This window comes from Phocoena phocoena, chromosome X (genome assembly GCF_963924675.1).
Source record: "Phocoena phocoena chromosome X, mPhoPho1.1, whole genome shotgun sequence".
NCBI lineage: Eukaryota > Metazoa > Chordata > Mammalia > Artiodactyla > Phocoenidae > Phocoena > Phocoena phocoena.
The window spans coordinates 124,698,408-124,722,603 of record NC_089240.1 but is presented as its reverse complement, the minus strand read 5'-3'; the positions used below and the strand labels follow the sequence as shown (position 1 = coordinate 124,722,603).

At 44.3% G+C, this 24,196-nt stretch overlaps 1 protein-coding gene across 1 annotated transcript in view; it reads right to left on the bottom strand.

Moving 5' to 3' along the window:
- AFF2 (ALF transcription elongation factor 2) overlaps positions 1 to 24,196 on the bottom strand; it is a 332,516-nt gene that overhangs the window by 34,513 nt on the left and 273,807 nt on the right. The window contains exon 10 of the mRNA XM_065900280.1: positions 1,204 to 1,363. Within this exon, the coding sequence (XP_065756352.1) occupies positions 1,204 to 1,363 (160 nt within the window). The remainder of the gene's footprint in view (positions 1 to 1,203; positions 1,364 to 24,196) is intronic.

The following is a 24,196-nucleotide window of genomic DNA, read 5'->3' as shown; positions in this document are numbered from 1 at the left end:
GTCAGCGTCCGCCGTTAAGCCATGGAAATGATGCGTACAATTCGGGGTGCTTGATTCCCAAGTCTGAATTCTGCCTGTTGAACTAAAAGAGCCATCATTTTTATTAGAACTCCTCTTTTTTGAAAGGCATCAGCTGAGGCTTATGGCGCCAGCCAATAGAGGGTGACAGAATTCAAAAGACTCTGAGTAGCCGTGATTCCAACCCGCACAGAGCAACGGCAGGTAAGTGTCAAGGCAATCGGTGCGGCTGCCACTGTTGGCAGCAGAGCGCGAGGTTAAGGGCCCCAGCTCTGGTAGCACACAGACCCTGGCTTCAGTCCTGCCCGTGAGATCTTGGGAAAGTCCTTTCTTACCCTCTCAGAACCTCATTCTCTCATCTGTAAAATGGGATAATAATAGCAAGGACCCCATAGAGCTGTTATGAGGATGAAAGGAGAGAATCTGAGTCACGAGCTTCTCACGGTGCCCGGCGTGTGATCTACATTCAAGAAGTGTGAGCTATTATATTAGCAGTAATGTTACTATGGCACATTCTTCTGTTATTCTTTTCTGATTATCGACAAACGAGCGTGCCCAGAGCCATGGAGGGATCAGTTTGCTGTACGAGGTGCAGGCTCAGGGGAGCTGAGAGGCTGGTACTCAGAGAGGATGAGAGGGGAAGGACAGGGTTTTTAACTCCAAATTGTAATTCTGGTATTCTGTGGGGCTGTGTGAAATGTTTTCATGAATTACCATCGAGTACACTTGAAGAATATTAATTGAAATTAAAAAAGAAATACCTGTGACCTTTCAACCATCACGCTTCTCGGGTCTTACTTGCCGAGGGACTTTCATCACTTCAACCTAGAGGAAGGGGTGGCGTCCCCAGAGCTAGAAGTGGGTCTGGACTGGCTTTGCTGATTCTCTGGAAGGTGAAGTTGCGAGCCCAGTGATTACCAGTCCAGTGTAATAGTAACGGGGAGGCTCAAGGCTCAGAGTAGCTGAGTGAGTCACACGGCAAAGAAATGTCTGTCAGAGACCACGCGAGTACATGTGTTAGAAGAAAAAAATGCTATCAAACACCTGAGTACTTTTCTGACGTGTATACTGTGCTGAAGCCCTCATCGCGCTGGAATACTGTGATTCTTGTATTGTGTGTGTGCAGGTCGGAGGTGCTGCCTCGGGGCAGGTAAGCTGTGGCTGGGGCCCCGGCCCGTCACCCACCTCTGGCGTGGCCACGCGCGGCGCCTCATTGGCTTCACTGTCGGTGGTGCTGCTTTCAGTGTCTGAGTCTGACTCTGAGCTGCTCTCAGAGTCACTGGAGCTGCCGGATCCCCCGCTGGCTGGCGCTGCAGGTGTGGGCTGAGGCGTGGCCAAGAGCGGGCTGAAAGGAAAACGACAGCACTCGGTCTCAGACCAGCTGGAAAAGAGCCCAGGTCAGCATAAAGGCTGATGATTTGTGAGGGGCAGGTGAGTGGAGCTTGCCATCCCATTTCACAGGAGGCCCCGTGAGTGACCCACAGGTCTGTCAAGGGGCTCTGATCTTAGCTACAGGCACAGCACTGCCCTCTCGGCAAGAAGGGGCGAGTTGAATCCTCGCTTTCATCATGGGAGACTGAGGTTCAGAGAAGCGAGACTGGGACCGTGGCCTCTCAGGTCCCTCGGAGGGCAGGGCTGTGTAAAGATATTCGCGGCCAGGTGTCCAGCGCCCGGCCCCAAGGTAAGCAAGAGCTGACCATGTGAATTAGGGGATGACAGGACGCACTTCTCGGCCTCCTCCAGCAGAATTTCTGTAAACGCTTCTTAAAACTCTTACCAGGAGGTATGATCATAAAGGACCAACCGTCTCTAATGACTGATTTTAAATCTGTAAAGCCACTGTCTTTATTGATAATCCATACTCCTCCTTACTAATCGTTTGCCCTCTGTGCCCCGTAACAAACCAACCTCAGCTGCCTCTTGGCACTCGGGGGTATGTCATAGCCTTTCTGTCCTTTGGCTCATCGTCTCTTTGGACTAGTTTTGTTCTGCTTTCACTCCAAAATGGGGCTCTAAATTCGAGGGGGGCAGGGAGGGGTCTTGTCCGTCTCTGTCTCACCAGCCCAGGCCCCTCTTTGGAGAGAAGTTTAATCACGGACAGGGATGGGCTGGGGGCCAGAGCATATTCGCTGCTGTGCTGGGCTGGTCTTCCTATCCGCCTGGCTGGCCGTCCAAACCTCACTGCCTCTCAGACTCCCAGCTCCTTGCCCAGCTCTCCCTGGAAAACCCAGTCCTGGCCCTGGAGGGCACCTGGTCCTGTGGCTCCACCTTCAAACTGGATAGAGAGGGACTCTAAGGCCCCCCTCTGCCTGAGACCATTATTCCTCGCCTGCCCCAACCCCGCACCCTCACTGGAGCCTAGTTTTCAACATTACAGCTCTTGCCCGCTGAGCTGGAGCCATGCTCGGCTGCTGCCTGGGAAGGCCTAGGATCCCTTTCAAACCAGCATGGGTGTCTCATCCGTCACCATCCAATGCGTACAGCCTTTGCATTACGTGTGCCTCGCGTCCCTGAAGACGGCCCCTTTAATCTCCCAGGTAGCTCTTTTCTTTCATATAGCCGAAGCTCATTTAAAAATGCTACCTGCTAAGTAAATGCTATCTGCAAGTTCATTCGTCTGCCAAATACACCAAGAGATTAGGGGAAGCAGAAGAAATAGGGGACTCTATCCCCTGGGAAAGTGTGTGTGTGTGTGTGTGTGTGTGTGTGTGTGTGAGAGAGAGAGAGAGAGAGAGAGAGAGAGAGAGAGAGAGAGAGACAGTGGAGCCAGGGATCTACATACAGCTCAGTGTGCTTCGTTCCCTGCATTCCTTTTTAGTATTTATGCAAAGTACCCTCTAAATCTAATCAATTGTTTTTGTCTTTGGTTACTAAATAAAGACTGAGGGAACAGCTTTAAGTGCAACTAATCCAGAGGCTATGCTTGCCTGGCCTCAGTTCCCCCCAAGTAAAGTTTCAGACACAGCACAGAGCAGCAGTAATACTCAGACTATTGCCTGGTGGACTGAGAGACTTAAGATCTAACTTGTACTCCCATGGTTATGACTTTCGGGTGAAAAGGCTGTTTCCTACTCTTCTTTCCTATCTATACAGTAATTTATGGTTTGTGTGTGTATGTGTCTGTATCCAGGGGTTCCTTATCCAAAGCCTTTGGAAGAGAGATGAATTTTGATATTCACATTTTTTTTCATTAAGAAAGTAATATGGTAGCTATACCATATCTATAATACCCCCCAGTGGGATCTGGGAAGCACCCTTTAATAAAACTCATTCATACTGCAGTTAACAGTAAGACTTGAAATTATTACGTGCACATCAGTTTAGGTCAGGTTTTGTCATCAAATGAGTCTGTCTGAAAATAACAGTTCTCAAAACTTTTTGAATTTCAGAATTGTGATTAAGAGATTGTAGATGTGGACAGAAACCACATATGAAAAATTGACTGTAAATATACGTATAGACGCAGATACGCAACAAAGATGATTTGAAACCTAAGAGTAGCCTTGACTGAGATCCAGTGAAATGAGAACTGAAGTTATTTTCCCTAAGTCTTCCTACAGCTAAACCCATTGCTGCGTTCTCGGGAAGGATCTCACGGTCAGTCAACGTTGACAGTGACCACTTAGGGGAAACAAGTATAGAAAGAACAGGGAGCGGTACGTCAACTTTTCACGCTCACACTGATGGACAGAAACACTTGGGGATGAGCGGGACGGTGGACTTGAATTCAAAGAGGGCCCCATGAGAACTCAGACGGGGGGGTGAAGGACTTCAACATCTTTATGAGAAAGAATTGCTTTCTCAGAGCAGTTGCACAGTTGGAAACAGGGAAGAGCCAGCATTGGTGGGAGGGAAACCCGTTAGCTGTTCAGCTAGTTAAATTCCCACTTCTGCTACATTTATTTTCATATGTCGCTAGTTTATTTTTCAAATGTATATTAAAGTGGCTATGAGGGATGCTAGCCCACGTAATGCTTGATTCCGCCTAGGAGATGAAGGACGGATGTGCAGTTTCCACACTCGTCATTCCCCAACTGCATTAGACTTATTTCCCATGCACCATTTGCTTTCGTGTTTTAATAAATTGCTCTTAAAAAGAATGCTAGTGGTTACAACAAAGATAATAGGTGATACTAAAAACCATTAACATTTAATATATTAAACCACCTACTCCATAGTCTGTAAATATGAAAAGTGTACTCCGTGATTTCACCCCGAATGTAATAAAACTTCTCAAAGGACCTACGTTTGCGAACAACTTCAAAGTGAACTGCTCAACCTTTTCAAAGATCAGATTTTGCCACTGTGCTCATCGGGGTGAGCAGTCTGTACTGAGTGGAGCGAAGCCTCATTTTAATCCTAATCCCATTTAGTAGGTCTTCACGGTCACGGGCCAGACTGAGGGCAAAGAAGTTGCCTTAGCAAGTCAACGACCCTAGTGGGGAAATCCAGGGCTAGAGAAGGGGATCAAAGAGCAGGCCAGTGGGAGAGAAGTCTGGGAGGTCTTTAAGATGCCTTCTGCAGACAGCATTGGCCCTAGTGTGGAAGCTTGAGAGTACTAGGGGGAAAAGATGGGATTTTTCTGCGTGTTTTTTTTTATGGTAAAATTTAAGTTCTTAAATGTTCCATCGCCATATACATAAACCAAAATTAAAATTGCTTAATTATATTTACATAATACGCACCAAAGTATTATTATGATGGTTTTGACTGTCAAACCTTTCTATATTTAATTTCAAATATTCCCATTTTTGAAAGACGTTTTCTACCTGTGAAATAATTACGTGATTCCACACAGTTTGTGGAGTTCCCTCCCCATATAAACTCTGCAGTTGTCTTCTTGGCTTGGTTAAGGTTGCATAAACGCCAGTGCTTTTAGCTGGGACAGAGACTGGATTCTTGTTGGAAGTATAGGCCAGGTCCACGGAATCCTATTTCTGTCTGTGATTCTATTACTTCAAGAACGGGAGTAATCGTGTAAAAGATGGGTTTTAAGAGGTAGTTCAGGCACCTTAACCTCTAGACATGACAGTCTCTCTATGCTTTACACTGACCAGGCCTCTTGTACAGTCAAGGGCTCAGTATGCATGTGACACCATTAGATAGACAGTCCAGAAACCACATGAAAGAACTGGGACTACTTTGCCTAGAGGAGACTCTGGGGCAGGGAGGGGGGCGGTTCATGTGATGACAGCTTCAAAACCCGGAAGCTCTGTCCTACGGGCAAGGGAGTGGGCTACTTCTGAGAGTCTTCCAAGGTAAAACTAGGACCAATGAATTAGAGGTCCAGCCAGGAAAGATCTCGCTTCAACATCAGAAAAGACTTGAAAATCTACAGCTGGCCGCACAAAGAAGCCACTGCTTTGTGGGCCAGGGAGCTTGATACCCTTAGGTGACCAGATAGCCGGCAATAAGGATTCCTATTATTGATCCACAGAGGAGTTGGATGATCTTTAAGGTGTCTTCCAGCTCAAAGACTATGATCCTCATGAAATGAAAGTGCACAGGGGATTTTAAGGGAGACGGTTTGGACCTTAGAGAAAATGTGTGAGGAGACCTCTGCCCAATCCAATCTGCTCCTTAAGGCAGGTCTGAAATGACCTACTCTTGGCAGCACAGTCACAGAGCTCTTGCATGAACCTCAGAGGATTACAGCTGCCTTTCTGTACGGCTACTTCATAAATCAGAGTCTTCACTAATTCAGATTAACGGTTTCGGGAAAACCAAACATCTGCATCAGTGCTATCTGACTCGAATCCTAATTTAACTGTAAATCCCTCTCTCAGGAGATAAACAGGGATGATGAATTGGCCATTCTGCTCAATCAAGCTGTGTGGGCATCAGAAAGGAAAGGTTCCAGAAGGGGTAATGACTTTGTAGTGGGAAACATATATGGGAAGGCTTCGACAAGAAAGTCCACAGGGTATTCATCTTGGCGGCATATCTCACAAGGCCCAGACCTTGCCAAAGAGACGTAGCATGAGATGCTTGATGGGGGAGTCTATCAAGGATGTTGTTAAACCCTCGTCTTCAGTTGAGACTTGTACGATATTTCATCAACATGACCCTTTTCCGGTTTTATAGAGATCAAATGTCTGTCTACCAGATAATTTGAAATGCTTCTATACTTGATTCCATCATCAAGTTGTAAAGGGATGGCCCTGGGGCAAAGGAATCAACATTTATAGCTGATTTTTCCTCTCTTCCTCCTTTTCCTCTCTGAACTCTGGGTTCCAAAACTGGAACAATCTACGCGCCTCACCATACTAGGCCCCTAGAGGCAGACACTCTGAGCCCTGCGCCTTTCCAGCCCGGGGATGGGAGGAATCCATTTTGGTCTGAGTCAGTAGTTTTGAAATCTACCCCAACCCTCCCCCAGAAAATCCATTTAGCCCAACTGGCCAATAGAAAGTGCAGGCAGAAGCATAATACGTAAGACAGATAAAAACGCAGTTGCTCTGGTGGAAACAAGGGATTGGGCAGAACGTAGGGGAGGAAGTCCCCAGCAGCTTTTCCTCCGCCCCGGGATGGCCCCTGAGCACAGTTTGAAAACCAAAGACCGCATATCCCAATATTATCACAAGCAACTCAGAATCAAGTATGCTCTGTGTTGATGCACTGGTGCCACCGACAAGCAGGTAGTGAATGGCCATCCGCTTGTAATCCGGGCTACACCCTGGCATGGCTCCGAGGAGATAATCTTTGTCTAATGTGTGTGTACACTGGGATTTTGTCCTTTTGTCTGACTCTGGTGTTTGAAATGGAGTCTGCTCGGTTTATTTGCAAAGCATAAGAAGGAGATGCACACCTATCCGCTCACGTTCATTTTCATGGGCAAGTTACCGTATATGACATAGTTTAATGGGCAAGTTACCGTATATGACATAGTTTAAAGCCCTGACTGACTGAAGAGATAGGTGGTTGGTGAAATAATGACTCCCCCAAAGGTGTCCAAATAGTAATCCCTGGAACCTGTGAATATGGTACCTCATGTGGAAAAACGGGTTTGGCAGATATGAATAAATTCAGGATCTTGAGATGGGGAGATGGTTCTGGATCATCTAGGTGGCCCCAGTGTCACCCCAGGCTCTCTGGGAGCCAGAGCTTGGTGTCAGGGAGGCTCTAGTAGATTACTGCCACAGCAATGGGCAATCGAAGAGGTTATATTTTCCCAAGAAGCTGCAAGTTGACCATTTGGAACTTTCATGAAAACTCGCAATGAACGGCTCCTCACGTTTTTAGATCACCAGCAGTTAGTTTTATTTATCCTAACTTACGTGGCATCTTACTTCTTTTCTGAGGCCATAATGTTGAGTGACTTTGGCAGTGGCTTGGCTACCCTTTTGGTGAAATGAGCAGGCCCAGGCCCTTGTCATCTTTTCCTGCCTGTGCCCATTGTCCCATTTTCAGTCTATTTCACATACCGAAACAGCTACATTTCCCCTACTGATTTGGAAGAGGTCGTTTTAGTCCAGTGAGAGGAGCATGCTTGGCTACTTTATTTTTGTGTGACCTTAGGCTAAGCACTTAGTGGAAGGTTTTCAGTTTCCTCATCTGTGAAACGGGGTAGTACATCACATAGGCTTTAAGAGGACTGAGTCAAAAAACAGAGGTGAGAGAACTCTGTTAACCAGTACTTCTCAACTTTAATGTGCTTACGAATCACCTGGAGATCTTTGGCACATGCAGATTCTAATTAGGTAGGCCTGGAAAGGGTCCTGAGTTCTGCACCCCCAGGCACTACAGATGCTCCCGGTCAGTGAACCACACTGAGAGGACCAAGGCTACAGAGGCTATTCAGATACAAACTGCTGGGAAAAAAATAATAAGTTGGTGAACTGGAAACTAATGCCTAAAACACAGTTTTGAGATCAACTGTGGATTTTACTTTTCCATAATTATTCCGTATTCCTTTAGCAACAAAGAAAGTTGACCGCCTTATGTCATTTTGAATCTAACCTGGTCAAGTTGAAGCTTTCTTTGGGCAATTATTCCTGAAGAGGTTTTTTCCGATTCCTTCTGATAAGCTTCAGCTTACAAGTTTCCTGAGGCTACCTGCCTGCACTGGTAGTTGACTAGATGCGTAATTCTTTCCTCCAAATGTGTCCCACGGATCACTACGAGGGTCTGAGGGAGCTGGCCACTATCACCGCCAAGGGTCGGGGTGGTATCAGACTGTATCCATGGTCATGGCTGGGAGCCTGAGCATGATTCGTAATGGCTAACTAGAGATGGAGCATGTGAGGTGCGCCAGGAACCAGGTTCAGCACCTTCCCTGAATCTTCTCTTTTAATCCTCACAGTAGTCGCGTAAGGCAGGCACTCTTACTACTCCCATTCTACAGCTGAGAATACCGAGACTTAGCACCAAACAATATCAAGTCGAAAACTAGCTTTAAGGATACCACGGGGCAAACTTCAACGTGCAGTTTCAAAGGAATGGAAAAAACCAAGGCATCTGGATCCCGCCTCACTGCAGTACGAAGTGAGGCGGCGCTACGGAGGGTGCCAGCGCGTTGCCAGCAAGCCTGGTCAATGGTGGCTAATGGGCCATTTATGTCTTGAGAACATCACAATTTGCATTAGGGAGAATAAACCGGTATTCAATTTTTTTTCTGGAAAGAATGAAAAGCCACAGTGACTTTTCTGCTATCGGTCAGAACTGTTTCAACGAACAGGTGAAAAAAACTGTATACAGCCAAGCATTTTTGTCCGTTTTGCCTTTAAAGTCTACTTTTTAAAATGGGGGCAAGGGAGAGAATGAAGGTAAGCAAGTGGACAGAACTCCGACTCCCGTGACCCCGTCTCCAGCAAAGCAGAGAATGAACGGTTGGCAGCTCACATTCGTAAGGAACCCGGAGAGGGCCGGATGTCAGGAACCCATAACAAGGTCGAAGCGCTCCCATAAAGAATTCCATCAGTCACCAATCCCAGGGGGAGCAGTGGATGACTCTGACTGGGTGACTTAAACCCAGAGGCTGCTCCCCTGCAGGAATCTTGCCATTGTGTCTATGGGACTGGTCTGGAGATGGAGCCCGACTCCCCGTCAGGAGAGCCCCAGCCACGGGCAGCCTGAGCTCCCCAGAAGAGTCTCACAGAACAGGCTGCTGATAGGCTCAGAGCCGTCGGCACAAGCCGCTGCCTTTTCCCGTGCTCAGGACTTCTTTCTGTCACCCATCATGCTCAGAGCTGCCTCTCGACTGCAAAAGTGGGCATCCCTCTTCCAATCTCTCCCTAGACCACATTTCTTCTTTGCCGTCTCCCAACGCCAATCTCCTTATCAGTAATGTCTGCTCCCCTTCATGTCTGATTTGTTACCTGATGTATCAGAGACACTTGATTTGGAGGGTGAGCTTCTAAGGCCAGAGGCTTTATCAACCACACACACACTCTGTACAATGTTTGGTGCGCTTAAGACACCCTAGAGTAAAGCCATATAGAGGTCTTCTCTGTAAGATATCTAAGGAGAATTGTCCCCGGGCGCACCCACTGCCTATGGTTCCAACAGGAGATCGTCATCGTTGGAGCAACAAGACCAAATACTTTTTAAGTGCAGAGCACTTGATAATGTTCCAGTATTTTCACTCCCATGACCTCACGTGATCGCTACAAGAACACTGGGCGGGGGAGAGATGGAACGGGTATCCTCCCACTTTACCCGTGATGCTCCAGGACCTCTTAGCCATGACATGGGGCTGGGCTCTGAGGCAGAGTGAGTGGTGGTGGGTTTCACCAAGCGACTGGGACGCTTTCTTAAACTGCAAGTCTAGCTTGAGGAAAGGAAAAGAATCCAGGATCCACTACAAAATCCACCCTGTAACCATACCAAAAAGCAATAGGAACACAGAATTAATCCCAAATGTTTTCTTCAAGTGACCTAATGAGATGGATTGCAAGAATTCAGTGTTCAAAACACTGAAGGCAATCCGCCCCTTAGGCTAAGAAAAGCCTGTTGCGTTTGACTCCTGAGAACGACAAAACTCACGGAGGCTAGAAGAAAAGATTTCCAGTTTACAGCTGATAACTCTTGCCACACAGAGCAGTAGTTTGTAAAGATGAAATAGGGGAAATTTAAATGTCCTTTATGTTTCACATCATTGTGTTTCTTCAAATACTGTATTTGTCTTTAAACAGGTAATAAACATGGTACTGAATTCAAAAGCTACAGTAAGGGATACAATGAAAAGTACATCTTCTGCCCCTCTACTGTCACGTCACCCAATCTTCCAAAGTTTTCCACTGTTATCAGTTTCCTATGGTTCCTCCAACGGTACTTCATATATTTATGAATGTTAATAGGTGTGCTTTTCAATGAAAAGCTTTTAAGTTATAAAAGTAATACCTACAAAATAAAATTCCTGTGTATGGGATGACAGGGTATCCAATGAATGGCGTTCCAAGTCATATACTCAATTTCTAAATTAAAACCTATATAGTTTCCTTACTGAATGTGCCTTCATAATTATGCCGGAAATAGAAATAAAAGCATCAGAATACCTAAGCGAATGGCAAAAATTGCACCTTGCGAAACTGCAGTGTCTAACCCTAACACGAGGAAGAGGCAGTAACGTTAACGCAGAGCCATGAGGGGCAGAAGCTGCCCAGACAGCCCTTCTGGGTGAGACCAGGCTGCAGATTCCCCATCAAGAAACAGTGGCTGACTGTCCACCACTGTGACACTTCTTAAAGACGTGGTCAACACAGGATGGTTTCACTTCCTCACCGCTACAGACTTCTATAGGCCCGGTAATCAGGCTTTGTAACTCTTTGGCCTACTGAAACTGCTTTCTTTTTTTGTGTGTGGTGCATGTGTATGTGTGTGTGTGCGTGTGTGTGTGTGTGTGTGTGTGCGTGTGTGTGTGTGTGTTGCAGGTACTTTGTATAATGGGAAGTTTAATGTCAGGAGGTATGTGGTGCAATAAGAAAGACCAAGAACAGAAGTCGTCGTACATTCAGGCCTCCAGGAACTGCGGTTGTGTGCAAACCGGACCTGGGACCCACGGCAGCAGGACGGACCACTCTTGTGCTCCAGAAATGTGACTCGGCTATTCTGCACGTGTTGGCGCCTGACATCACCAACGCACTTATTCTTTCTATTATTTTTTCTCTACCTTATAGCTTCTCTTCCCTTATAGTACCTGCTTCCTTCTGACTTTGACCTCATACGGTCCCAACCCCAACTTATTCTTTTCCACCGTTAATCCTTTCTAATTCAGTTTTTTTATTATGATTTATTTATTTTTCTTATTAGTCATCCATTTTATCCCCATCAGTGTACATACGTCAATCCCAATCTCCCAATTCATCACAGCACCACCGCCCCGCCGCTCGCCCCCCTTGGTGTCCATACGTTTGTGCTCTACATCTGTGTCTCAATTTCCGCCCTGCAAACCGATTCGTGTGTACCATTTCTCTAGGTTCCACATATATGCGTTAATATACGGTCCTTGTTTTTCTCTCTCTGACGTCCTTCACTCTGTAGGACAGTCTCGAGATCCATCCACGTCTCTACAAATGACCCAATTTCGTGAAACTGCTTTCTTAATTACTACCAACTGCCCACTCCCTGTTGCAAATCAGATCCAGTTCTCACTTTCCTCGGCCTCGCTCCGAATTAGATTAGAAGCCTTGAGTTATTTTGTACTTGGCCCCAGTGACCATATACGGCACGAGATCTCCTGGTGTCAGAATTTACCATGACTTCCTTGCGGAGAGATGCAGTATTTTTCTACAGGATGTTCAGAGATCTTTTTCCATTACCCCTCTACTTTAGGGCCAGTCTTTATTTCCCTCTCTTCCCATGCCTTTGCTTACCCTGTTTTTTCAGTCTAGAATGACACTTTTTCCTTCTCTTCTGCTTCCTTAAATCTTTATCCTTTAAGCTCAAATTCCAATAACCCGAGGTCTTCGCCATGACTTTAATTCTCCCAGATACTACGTCCCTGTTCTGATTTCTTTTCACTAACTTCATCACAGTTTATCACTTCATTATTCTCGAATTATGACAGTGTGCTAACCTTTTGCCTGCTCACCTACACTGTAAATCCCTTGATGGCAGGGGCCGGACTGTACCGGTCACTTTCTGTATCGCTGGCACGATAACTTGTATATAATCTTCTTGTTACGAAAACACACTCCACATGGCCTCACAATGAACAGAAAATCGGCACAAACAAGGTCACCTGGTAAAGAGCAATACTTAACTATGAAACGTCTATGTACTGCCGACTCTCGACAGAAGTCACGCTTGGGCCAGCCTACCCAACCCCAAAACATCCTGAGTCAGACGTTCATTTGATGAACATAATTAAGCAAATAGGTTGTCTGATGATGGATTTGGAACCTCTCAACTGGTTGGATGGCTGTTGGCCCGTCACAGCGCCTGACTCTTTCTTCAGCTTCAGTTCTACTGACAAAACGTAACATATTTGGATGGACAGTTTTAATGTAACTGGTATTTTGAGCAACAGATGTCCATGGGTCACAGGGTGCAATGTACATGCATGAACATAAGAAATAAATGGTGCGGCTCTTACCGAAAATGAATGCCATCTACACACAGACTTTCCCATTTTTAATTAAAATGATGGTTCCATTATTTCGATTTGTGTGAAACATGAGCTACCCTCGTCATATCATTTTGATACATTAACCAGCCCAGTCTACACTGTGCCTACACTGTGTTGATGATTTTTCTAGTGGCATAATTAATTTCCTCATGGAAGAGAAAGTATTCAATCAATTGGGGATTAAATGTGAGGTTGAAGGACTTTCACAAAAGACAGAACTAAATCTCCTAGCCCACATGCATTGCTAACTGTGATACACTCACATTAGGAACAAGAAGGTGTTCCCTTCCCATGATAAATGGGCCTGAAAATCCTCCCCAGCGTTTACAATAAATCACAAAGACCGTTAATAAACAGGCAAGGCAAGAAAAGACAGATTCTACAAGAATTCACTCCCATTCTTTGCCTAAGACTACCAATGCCATATTTAAAGCTGACATCTTAAGTCTTCTATACAGAAGCCCTCTAAGTCAAAAGCCCAGCTATTTTAAACAGAATTTCCTACGCCTGTTATTTTGAATGACAGCAAAGGAAATACTGGATCTCTAATCCTGTAATGCTATCTGCCTGAAAATCTTGCCTTCCAGCTAACAGTCTCCCTTCTCATCAAGGCTAAATGAAAGGAGGTCAAGTGTAAATGAGAGAAGAAGAGGGGACCACACTTTTCCTCATACTTGGGGAGCTCCTTTGATCTTGAGCCCAACACGCTTTTGACGTCAAGAGGAAAAGTCTGATCGTGGCCACCGGTAATAAGATAGCTAAGTACAGCCAGCTCCATTCAACGTTGACTCCTGTATGTGGAACGGCAGGGCTTACACTCGAATCTAGATCAGTAGCGACAAGAATGGCAATCCCGTATTACAAACGAACACAGAGCCGCTTAAAGGCTGATCTAGAAAGAAATGGAAACAAACTTAGGCAGCTCTCCAAGAACTTGCGGGATCTGTGATAATGACGAACAGGCTAAAGGTCAGGGTGTTTGGTTTCGTCACTAAGAGGAGGAATTTGTCATGTGGAGGAATTTGTCATGCAGAGGAATTTGGGACATTTAGAAATTCCAAAGGCGGCGGAATTTAGAATAAAAAGGATTAAACAGACAATTAAAAATACCTTCCGAAGTTAAGCAAATTACATTTGTGGTCATCTGAAAACCGGGGAATCTGCCTATCCTGAGAGTATGTCAATAGCAACTCACAGTTATACAGGGTGCCCATCAGCTAAGCCCAAGCAAATGTACATCTTAGGAATTATGGTGAAGAAAGGCATTCACAACTTGCGGGTGGGGCGGGGATTTTAAACGTCCCAAACAAGAAAAATACGCTCACGTGCAAACCACATGAGACCTGTACTGTTAGCGAGATGTGTTTTCTAGCCTGATGTTATCAATGTCGCAAATTCCCATGCGCTTTCCACCAGCCTGCACTACTCTAGCTTCGTAACGACAAGACCGAGGTACATCACTCTGCCGGTTGGAAACTTGGGCCAAAAAATTGGTGGGGAAGTATTTTCCAGAAAGGTTACACGCTAAAAACGTTCCCTTCGAGTACAACTATATTTCACTACGTATTTCAGACACCTATGCCTAAATTCAAGGTATCTGAATGATAGAGAACGCGTGGGTCCACGTGTGGGTGCGTGTACGTGCCTGTGAGTGTATGTGCATGTGACTGAGTGGATGCATCTATTGGCTAAAATCCAAGATGGCTAATACCGAGAGAGGTAAAATAATTTCAGCATCAATTAAGAGGGTTGCCTAAGAAGTAAAACACCATTGAGAGAAGTACCGTCCCCCAAATGAAGTGCACAATATTGATTTTGAATGTTAAAAATAACGTTGCTACTAGCTGGCTAAGAACAGAAATGTTGACTTCAGTGGTACACATTGGACGTTAAGTCATTGAATAAAGAAGATACTGTTGTTGGTCAATGTTTACACTGACGCTCATTTGGGTTCTAGCCGTGTTTTGACAGCACACACCTATGTACATTTACACGTATGAGAGTCAAATGTTACTCAAGTTCTCATCATAGACGCGAAAGTTAGTTGCAGAAATAAGAACGTATAAAGGCAAAAAGTCTAAAAGGACTGAAATGGTGGTTATTTTTCTATCCGTTGAACATGACTCGTTAAATATTCAGGGTAAATGTCAACTCTCTTTCAGCTGGCCATGAAACTCATGAAAATTGATATGCTTCCAGTATATGGAAACAGCTGGTCACTGACAGATGAATGGTTAAAGAAAATGTGGTATCTGTCTGTCTATCTATCTATAGGAAATAAATATTATGCAGCCTTAAAAAAGAAGGAAATCCTGCCACTTGCAATAACATGGATGAACCTGGAGGATATTATCCAAGTGAAATAAACCAGACACAAACAAAAATACTGCATATTCTCACTTATACGTGGAATCTAAAGAAAAAGATCTGATTCATAGTAACAGAGCGTAGAATGGCAGTTTCCAGGGGCTGGGAGGTGGGGGGAAAACTGGTCAAAAGGTACAAACCTTCAGTTATAAGATGAATAAGTTCTGGAGACCTAATGTGTAGCATGGCGACTCTAGTTCATAATACTGTATTGTATACTTGGAATTTGCCAAGACAGTAGATCGCAAGCGTTTTCACAGCAACGAAAGGGTGATTACATGAGGTGACAGATGTGTTTGTTAGCTTGTGCACCTTAAACACGTACAATTTTTATTTGTCCATCATAGCTCAGTGAAGCTGGGGAAAAAACTGATCGATAGGCTTCCAGTTGGCCACGGGGCAATGATAAATTCCTGGTTTGGGGCTATAGTTTAGGTAGAACCAACCTACTCTTCTAGCAGTTTAAATGAACCAGTACAGATCTAGCACTGATGACAACTTTGATATTTTCAGTAATTTAAAAAAATCTTGTCAGGAAAAATAACAAAGCGTAGCATTACTTTTTTTCCTCTTTCTTCTTTCCCCTCCTCCTCTCTTTCTGGCATCTTACTTGTAAAAGACTCAATATTCATAATACCGTCCATTTTTAACGGTCCTTTATTTCTGAATTGTGTCACAAAGGGACGTGACAAAGTTCACTTATAGAAATGTTTCCAGTATATGTTTTTTAATTATTTGAGTCATTAGAATGGGAGAATTTCCCCCCCAATCCCCTCTAAATATCTTTGTCTGCCTATAACTGGATACTGATATGCAAAAGAACAAGTCAAATATTTCAAAGTTTTTAAGATTTCGATTTCAAATAGTTCTCAATTAACTCCAATCTAGAATGAGCAGGCAGAAAGAACCCAACCTCCTGTAATTTGCATGTTATAAATGCCGTTAGAGAAGGGCAAGAAAGGGCACGGCGTCAACTGAAACATGGAGCGATTTTAATCGATGCTTCCTTTGCTGTGCTTTTTCTTGAGAGATTGCATCTTTGGGAGCCCATCCTGTGTTAATCGTGTTTCCAAATTATACACGGATCTGCGAGAGGAGACCAAAGCCACTTTTGCTCCGTGATTTTTACTTTCCTTTAATATGATGGTTTATACACTGTGGTTTATTCATTTATTGGTCTGATGGTTTTTACGAGTTGTGCTTCAACATAGGTTCTTTACGAGTATCATGTTTTATAAAGATATGGAGAATGTAATGTAAGTCTGATACAATTATGGTTACGTGCCACGCAAGATGATACTGTACATATGAGGAGAGTCTGAAAAGCTGCTTTAGCAAAATGACCTTAATATACAAGGCAGTGTGAAAATGTAAGAGGAATCCATAATGACAACGAAGATTAGCCATTTGCTCTCTAACCTTATTTACAGAAGCAATCAGAGGTATTCAGGTCGAGTTAATGACCCTGTCTCCAATTAATTCAATTGTCTACAAACAGCACTGGTGCAGTGGCTGTCTTCAAGTCTGCCGCATAGTCTCAGAGGGAATACATAAGACTCCATTAAAAGTGACAATAATAATGCATTTATTACTGAAACACTATTGTATTATAAATAAATTCCTCATGTTAAATTATGCTCCACGCTTTAACAGAAATTCAATTACTGAAATAATAAAAAGATGGTGTATTTGCCAAGTGCCTGGACTATAAGTTGGCTGCTTTAGTTACGAGCGGTTGGCTGTTTTGCAATTTTTCCTTCATAGACTATTTCCTTTGAATGAATGCCAGACTTTTTCATACACATTTTATGAACAAGTTGCAAAATGAAATTTTGAGCTTTTGAATCCAATTATGAAAGACATAACTAAATCTATTATTGAAAAAAATTCTAGTAAGCCCTTTCTGCCGTTGTTCAGACTGTCTGGTAATTGAGGTAAGCACAGGTGCTACCCATTATGGACCATTGTGCACCATCTGAATTCTGGGAACTGTGGAATTCAGATGGTTTCAACTCTGTTTGTGTGAATAACAAACAGGCCTGATTCTGCACTTGTTTGTACAAGCTTGTACACAGCTCATTTGGGACTTCGAAGACACCTGCTTACCCTTTTGAAGCCAAAACAGTATCATTTATGTTCTGGCTATCCTTTCGATGACAATTTTGAAAAAGCAACAGATTTTGCGCACTCCCTTCCTTCTCACCATCTCCTCCGTCGTGCAGTAACTTCAACACATCCATGTCTTCAGTGATAGGAAAACGCGTTGAGTCAAGCTATGGTAATTACCCAATGACAAGAGAAGACACAGAACTGTACAACGCAGACAGAGAGAAACGAAGAACCATCTCTTCTCGTGGAAGAGCTCTGACAAACCAATTATCTCAGGTGGACGGGGGATATGGTTTATTTGCGCTTAGGACCAGGAGATTTTTTTCCCTTTCTTTCCTTTCTTTTGCCCTTCTTCTGGGTTCTCACATTTGTCTTTCTAACGTCCAGTCTTCTTGTCTTTTTTTTTCAGCTTTATTGAGATATAAGTGACACATAACACTGTGTAAGTTCGAGGTGTATAACATGGTGATTTGGTATATGTATATATTGTGATATGAAGAGCACACTAAGGTTAGTTTACACCTCCATCACTCCGTCACCTGAGAGAATTACAATGTGTGTGTGTGTGTGTCTGTGTGTGTCTGTGTGTGTGTGCGTGTCTGCGTGTGTCTGTGTGCGTGTCTGTGTGCGTGTCTGTGTCTCTGTGTATGTGTCTGTGTGTTCTGTGTGTGCGTGTGTCTCTGTGTGTGTGTCTGTGTGTGTGTGTGCTGAGAACATTTGAGATCTACTCTCCTTCTCATTGTCTTCAGATGGGTCATCTGAAAGCACAGAACCTTATAATCACAGAGACTTGTTTCCTGCTTTCAAAATGCAAAGGGAAAACGACTTTTACCTTTGGTCTCCTCTCCTGCCCCACAGGGCCACAGGCCAGCAGCCATCAGTTGAGTTGGCTCGCCTGAGGACGATGGAGCCCGCACTGCGGTCCTGAGCTTCTGTGACGTCACACGCCAACCTGAACATTCCAGCCCTGCAGTAGCTTCTCGGTGTTATGACTAACTTTAATTATTTAATGACTTGGCATTTTCTCATTTCCCTGAGGTCTTACCCGACGTAAAGATAACTCCTAGAAAATACACAGTAACAAAGCGGTAGTACAGCAGAAAACAAATCTAGATTACCCTTATCTCCAACTGGCACTCCGCCCACAGTGACTACCCATAAAAGGTGACATTCTAAAATCCCATGTTGGAATGTCCCAAATTGGGTGAAAGACCTAGAGATCTCAGGAAACCCCAAATAGGGCCTACTCATCCAGACTGTTGCAGGCCTGCAGGGGAATGAACAGAAAGTTCCGGAATGGTTCCTGTTCCCCCAGGCTCGTCATCAGCATCCTGGACATGGCCCCTTTTCCACGGCTGCCTTAGGAAGCGGAGGGAGACCAGCACAGCAGAAGAACAAATTCAACAGTCTTAATTCATTGTACACGCTTTTCTCACTTCTGTTGTAATTCCAGCGTTGTGAACATTAATAAATACACGTTTGCTCAAAAAAATCCCATTTTCGCGAGTCCTTATGCTGGGAGTTTGATTTCACGTACGTGCAGGAAATAGTTGAAGATGCAGGGAATGAAAAATAAAACCAAGAGAAGAAATTATGGACGCAAGGTTTTAGGCTCGAAAGCTCTACTAGGAGACATCCCAATTCACCCACAGTGTCTACAGAATCTGGAAGATAATGCTTTAGCAAACACGCTCCAAGGTCCTAGAGAAGCCCAGTGGTGAAGCAGAGCAGGCAACCCATGTCCATTTGCAAAGCCACGACTTCTATTTACCTTGTCCATCAGGCAAAGTTTCAGTCATGACCATGCTTAATAAAGCCAATCAAGGCAGCAATCAGCCAAAGTACGTTCCTGCATGTCAGATATGAAATACGCCTAACGTGGCTTGACAGTGGGTCACAGAAGGACTTTGGAACCTTACCTTTTCCCTTATCATTACCACAGAAGGTGCAACAGAAAGCTCTGCGGGAACATAAATAATTTGGAAACCCTCATACACAATATTCTACCGTGTGTCTCATTTGCACTTCAAGAAAGCTGCCCTCCAGACCTTATGTACTTTTAAGATTTATCTGAAAGATACATGAAGAAGACTTCCAGCCCAAAAAAAATGTACATATTTAATAGAATTAGATCTCTAGGCAAGAAAATGTCAAAAGAAAAGGCAAAATATTAAAGCGAATGCGAGGTGCTCCTCCGCACAGCTCTCCCGCTTTGATAAATATCTTCTGGGATGTCATTTACTAGAAAGTCATGATTTTACAAAACGGGAAAAAAAAACCTGGAGTATAAAATATACTCTCTTTATTGCTGAAGTAAGTTGCCATTTTCACATTTCTCTCTGAAATCTGCTTTTGTTCAGCCAGAGGCCTCGATATTTGCCTTTATATCTGCCTTTTTACCATTCATATTGAAAACATGGCAATTATAGTGAAATACTCAAACTGCAGGCAAGCGTCTGATTACACGGCAGGGACATGGGACGCTGTGCTTCCTACAAGTCCTCCTCTCCTTGCCAGCCTCTAGGGGGAGGCGAATTGGCCTGCGACTGAAGATCAGAGTTGGGGCGGGGTCTGCTGAGTGAGCTGCGGAAAGGTCCGGGATGAGGTGAGCCCTAACTTGTCCCCAAGAACAGAGATCACCAACGGCGTCACCCCTGAAAATGGGCTTAGAACTGTATAAAAACACACAGATTCCTAATGTACATATACTTTCAAATGAGAAAAAAATGAAGCTATGCGGCTGCTTCCCACTAGCTATCTACCTTACTAGTTTCAGAACAGGTGAGGTTCCTCTCTCCTCTGTGTTTGGTGCCTGAGCGCGAGACCTACACACGTTGTTAGGATCTGATGCGTGCACATCTTCTCTCGTCCAACATCCTCTTACTAGCAAAATCTCCTTTTGCCACTATTACCACCCACATTATGTGTAATAATGATAATACTCCAGTTCTTAATACGTGCCGTGACTTGTCTGAGGTCTCACAGCCAGTTAAGTGGCTAGAAGGAAACAATCCCACTTTTTCGCTGTTTTTCTGTTTGTTGGGCCGAAACACACTTTGAAAAGTTCTGCTCTATTTTAGCCAATCTCCCATCCATATGTGTACTTTCAGACAGATCTATTGGAGAACAAGTACTAAATTCTTTAAATACACGCTTTCAAAAAATTATCTGCAGCCTTCTCTAATGACAGTTGAAGAGGCTTCATGTTTACGAGTAGCAATGATGAAGACGATGGTGGGGATGATGACTATTTATTAAAGCACATACTGTGTTCCAGGTCCCTTGGCAACCACTTTTCATGAAATCTCACTTAATCCTCACAATAGCTCTATGGCGTATACACTGCTATCATCTTCATCTTACAGGTGAGAAAAGTGAGGCTTAGAGAGGTGAAGCAACTTGCTTCAAGATTTGAATGAGGGTCTTTCTGACTCTAAAGGCCGTGATCTTTGCTACTACACTATATTGAATTAACTTGGGGTTAATTCCAATATGCAATTTAAGTAAAACGTCCACCACCACCATTTAGATTTCTGGTTTTGGAAATACCCAGTTTTAAGAGGCAAATGGCCTTCTAAAATAACAATTTCAAAATAACAGGGCAGAATCATAGTATCACAGAATCATATAGCTATAGAGGATCTTGGGAATTCGAATCCACCTCTCTCTGAATTGTCAGAAGAGGAACTGAGGTCAGTCAGCAGTATGTGTGTTCAGTGAGCTGAAGGTCACACGAGTGAGTCAAACAACATCCCAAGGCCCCATCTTGACAGGATCAGCTGGGGACATTTTGTTTTGGTGGTGGACAGGAGCTGATGGCTACAGACAACCCAGAGAGGGGAAAATATTTTATTTAAAACAGCCAGCTATCATATTTTGAAAGCTGGTTGGTGATCAGCCACAAACCAGGCATTTGACTGACTCAGTGGTATAAAAACATAGCAGTGACAACATGGTGTGTGTAGCTGTATATGCGTGTATGTGCTTAAAGCAGAGAATCTGATTCCATACATTTCCTAACAAGCTTCAACGGTAATTCTGATGTACATCCAAATTGGAGAGCCTCTGGCTTAGGAGAAACGTCCTTATTTCTTTTGGACATTTCCCCTTTATTTTTATTTTTTTTAATTTAATTTAATTTTCTTTTTTTGCGGTACGCGGGCCTCTCACTGTTGCGGCCTCTCCCGTTGCGGAGCACAGGCTCCGGACGCGCAGGCTCAGCGGCCACGGCTCACGGGCCCAGCCGCTCCGCGGCTGGTGGGATCTTCCCGGACCGGGGCACGAACCCGTGTCCCCTGCATCGGCAGGCGGACTCTCAACCACTGCGCCACCAGGGAAGCCCTGGACATTTCCCCTTTAGTATTGGCATTAGAAAGATAATAAGCAACTAACATTCTCCCAGTCCATGTATTAGAAAAATTATTCAGATATTTCCATATGGTCCATTGTTATCATGCTGTTGCTAACGATTATGCTGAATTATAAAGTTAATAGCAATAGCATTTTTTGTAAGTGCTCAGGCTAAAAATGTTGGAATCGCAGGCTAAAAATCTTGGAATCATTCTTGACTTGTATGTTTTTTTCACAGCTCCATTCAATCAACCCATCAGCAAATCTTATCTGTTCTGCCTTCAAAATATATCTCCATATCCATCCACTCTTCACCACCCTCACCACTACTACCCCGGTCCAAGCCACCACCATTCTCACCTAGGTTATGGCAATAGTCTCCTTAGAGAAAGTTCCCTCTGCTTCCATCCCTGACTTCCACAGTCACTTCTCAACAGCCACAGTGTGATCCTGTTACGACATAAATCAGATCAAGTCTCTCCTCCACTCAAAATCCTCCAGTGGCTCCCAAGTCAGACTCAAAGCCAAAGTCTTTCCAGTGGTCTACCAGCTCTTGTACAATGATTCCCAGTGAACACTGTGACCTCCTCTTCTACCATTCTCTTTCCCATTTACCCTGCTTCAAATGAACTATCTTCTTTACTGTTTCTAGCAACACCAGATACCCTCCTGTCTCAGGGCCTTTGCATGTGCTATTCCTCTTGCCCCCAAATCGCTTGGGGCGCATTTTCTTGTTTCCTTTAGATCTTTGTTTAGATGCCAGCTCTCACTGAGGCGTTCCCTGACCACTCTTATTTAAACCTGCAACTCTACTCCATCCCTCTCGAGGGCACTCTCCCCTGATTTCTCTTTATAGCACTTATCACCTTCCAACATATTTTATCGTGGTATATTGATGTTATTTCTTGTCCGTCTCCACCCAATAGAATATAAACTCCACTAGGTCAGAGCTTTGGATTGTTTTGTTTCCTGCTATATCTCTAGCAGGAAACAAAACAGAAGGTGTTCCATAAATATTTGATGCACGAATGCATGAGTGAATGTGAATCAATGTGTGTGTTTTGTGAATTAGGTAAGGCTGGTGGATTCAATGACTGACAAAGGAAAACACGAACAACAGATCATAGGAATAAGAGTGCCTGCTTACTGAGCAACTGCTCTGTGCCAGGGGCTGAGTACTTGACACGGTTACCGTAATCCTCATAGTAATTCTCTGAAGAGATGGGACCCAGTTGAACCCAACTGGAGGGAGGGAAGGTATGAGTTTGATGTTGCAGGGTGGGCATGGAAGGTTCCTCAGAGGGTATGCAGATGGATCCAGCTTCCAAGACACTGATGCTCAGGTAACTTGAGTAAGCTTGCCTAAGATCACACACCCAATCTCGAACTACGCTAGCTTCGGTCCCATGAGATTCTTCCTCAGAAGAAAATCCAAACTCATAGCATGCACATGGAAGTTTCGAGAGTTGCACTTGGAGAATGTGTCATCCGTTCCCCTGGCTTGACAGCAGAATAAACTGAGGCCCAGAGAGGGGAAGGGTGGGGGGCAGATTTGGCGGGAGACTGCTAGTCTCTTGGTTTCCAGTGGTGTCTATTACATACTTGCCATACTGAGGCTGACACTGGCCCGAGTCGTGTTTGCTGACATCAGCCATAGCAGCAACAGCAGCAAAGAAGACAGAAATAAAGCCCCACTTGCACATAAACAGCAAATGAATGACACGAATGATCGGCTTTAACGGTGAACACACTGTGATCGCCTCTCCTTTCCTTTGGAAGTGGATCCTTCCCATAACAGTGTTCTGAGCTAGTCCTCGGGGCGCTCAGCCAGTGCAAAGACTCGACTCTCTAATGCACTTTCAGAAAGAGAACCCCACCTCCACTCGGACTTGGAGCAGGATAAAAAGATGCATTTCAGCCTCCTTCTTAACAAGCACAAGGGAAAATAAGATAATTTACCTTCGTCTTTCTGAGTCATGTTAACAAATTTATTTCAACAAAATCGGTCATTTATAGATGATAAAAGTGGTGCGAGACATGGAAATTAGAAGATGCTAGCATGGTGTGATTTGTGTTTGTCTAATGACTAAGGCCACCAATTAATTGGAGAAGTACTATTTATAACTGTACCACTCTGACAAATGGGTTATAATGGCAGTTATAACCTTCACATTTTTTTTTTCCTTTTTACTCTAAGAAGCAGAGATTATTGTTTAAAGCATCAATGCACTGCAATAGGCACGGACTGTGAAATAACTCAGTGTTGAGAACGCAAATCACAACCACGGCTTGCTTATGAATTTTCAAATTCTCATATTAGCACAACCACTTGGAAAACGCATGTAGTCTTTGAGGAAATGAATGAAACCCATTACTCAGAGGCGTTTGCAGTTTGCAAAAATTTCACTCAATCCCTAGAGTCCCCACGTGAAATCAGCCAGCAGCAGCTGCCGAAATAGCGCTGCCTTAGTGGCCAGGGAACTGGAAGCACTGGGTTATTTAGAGCCCCATCAGTCGCAGGTAAGTGATTCATGAGATGCCAGGCATTTCTCCAGTTCCACTAGCCAGAGGCCTCAAAGGGTCCTTGCTTTATCTGTGACGTATGTACGTGGGTTGGGACCAATGCAATTGAAATTTGCAGGTTACAACGCCAGGGGCGAATGGGGAATGGAGGACAGAAACAGATTGGCCCTGGCTACTTGAGGCGAACCAGTTTCCAGCTGCGGAAGGAATGCCAGGACAGTGGACTCCACACAGGTCACAATGGTCCAGGCTGGCTCAGGG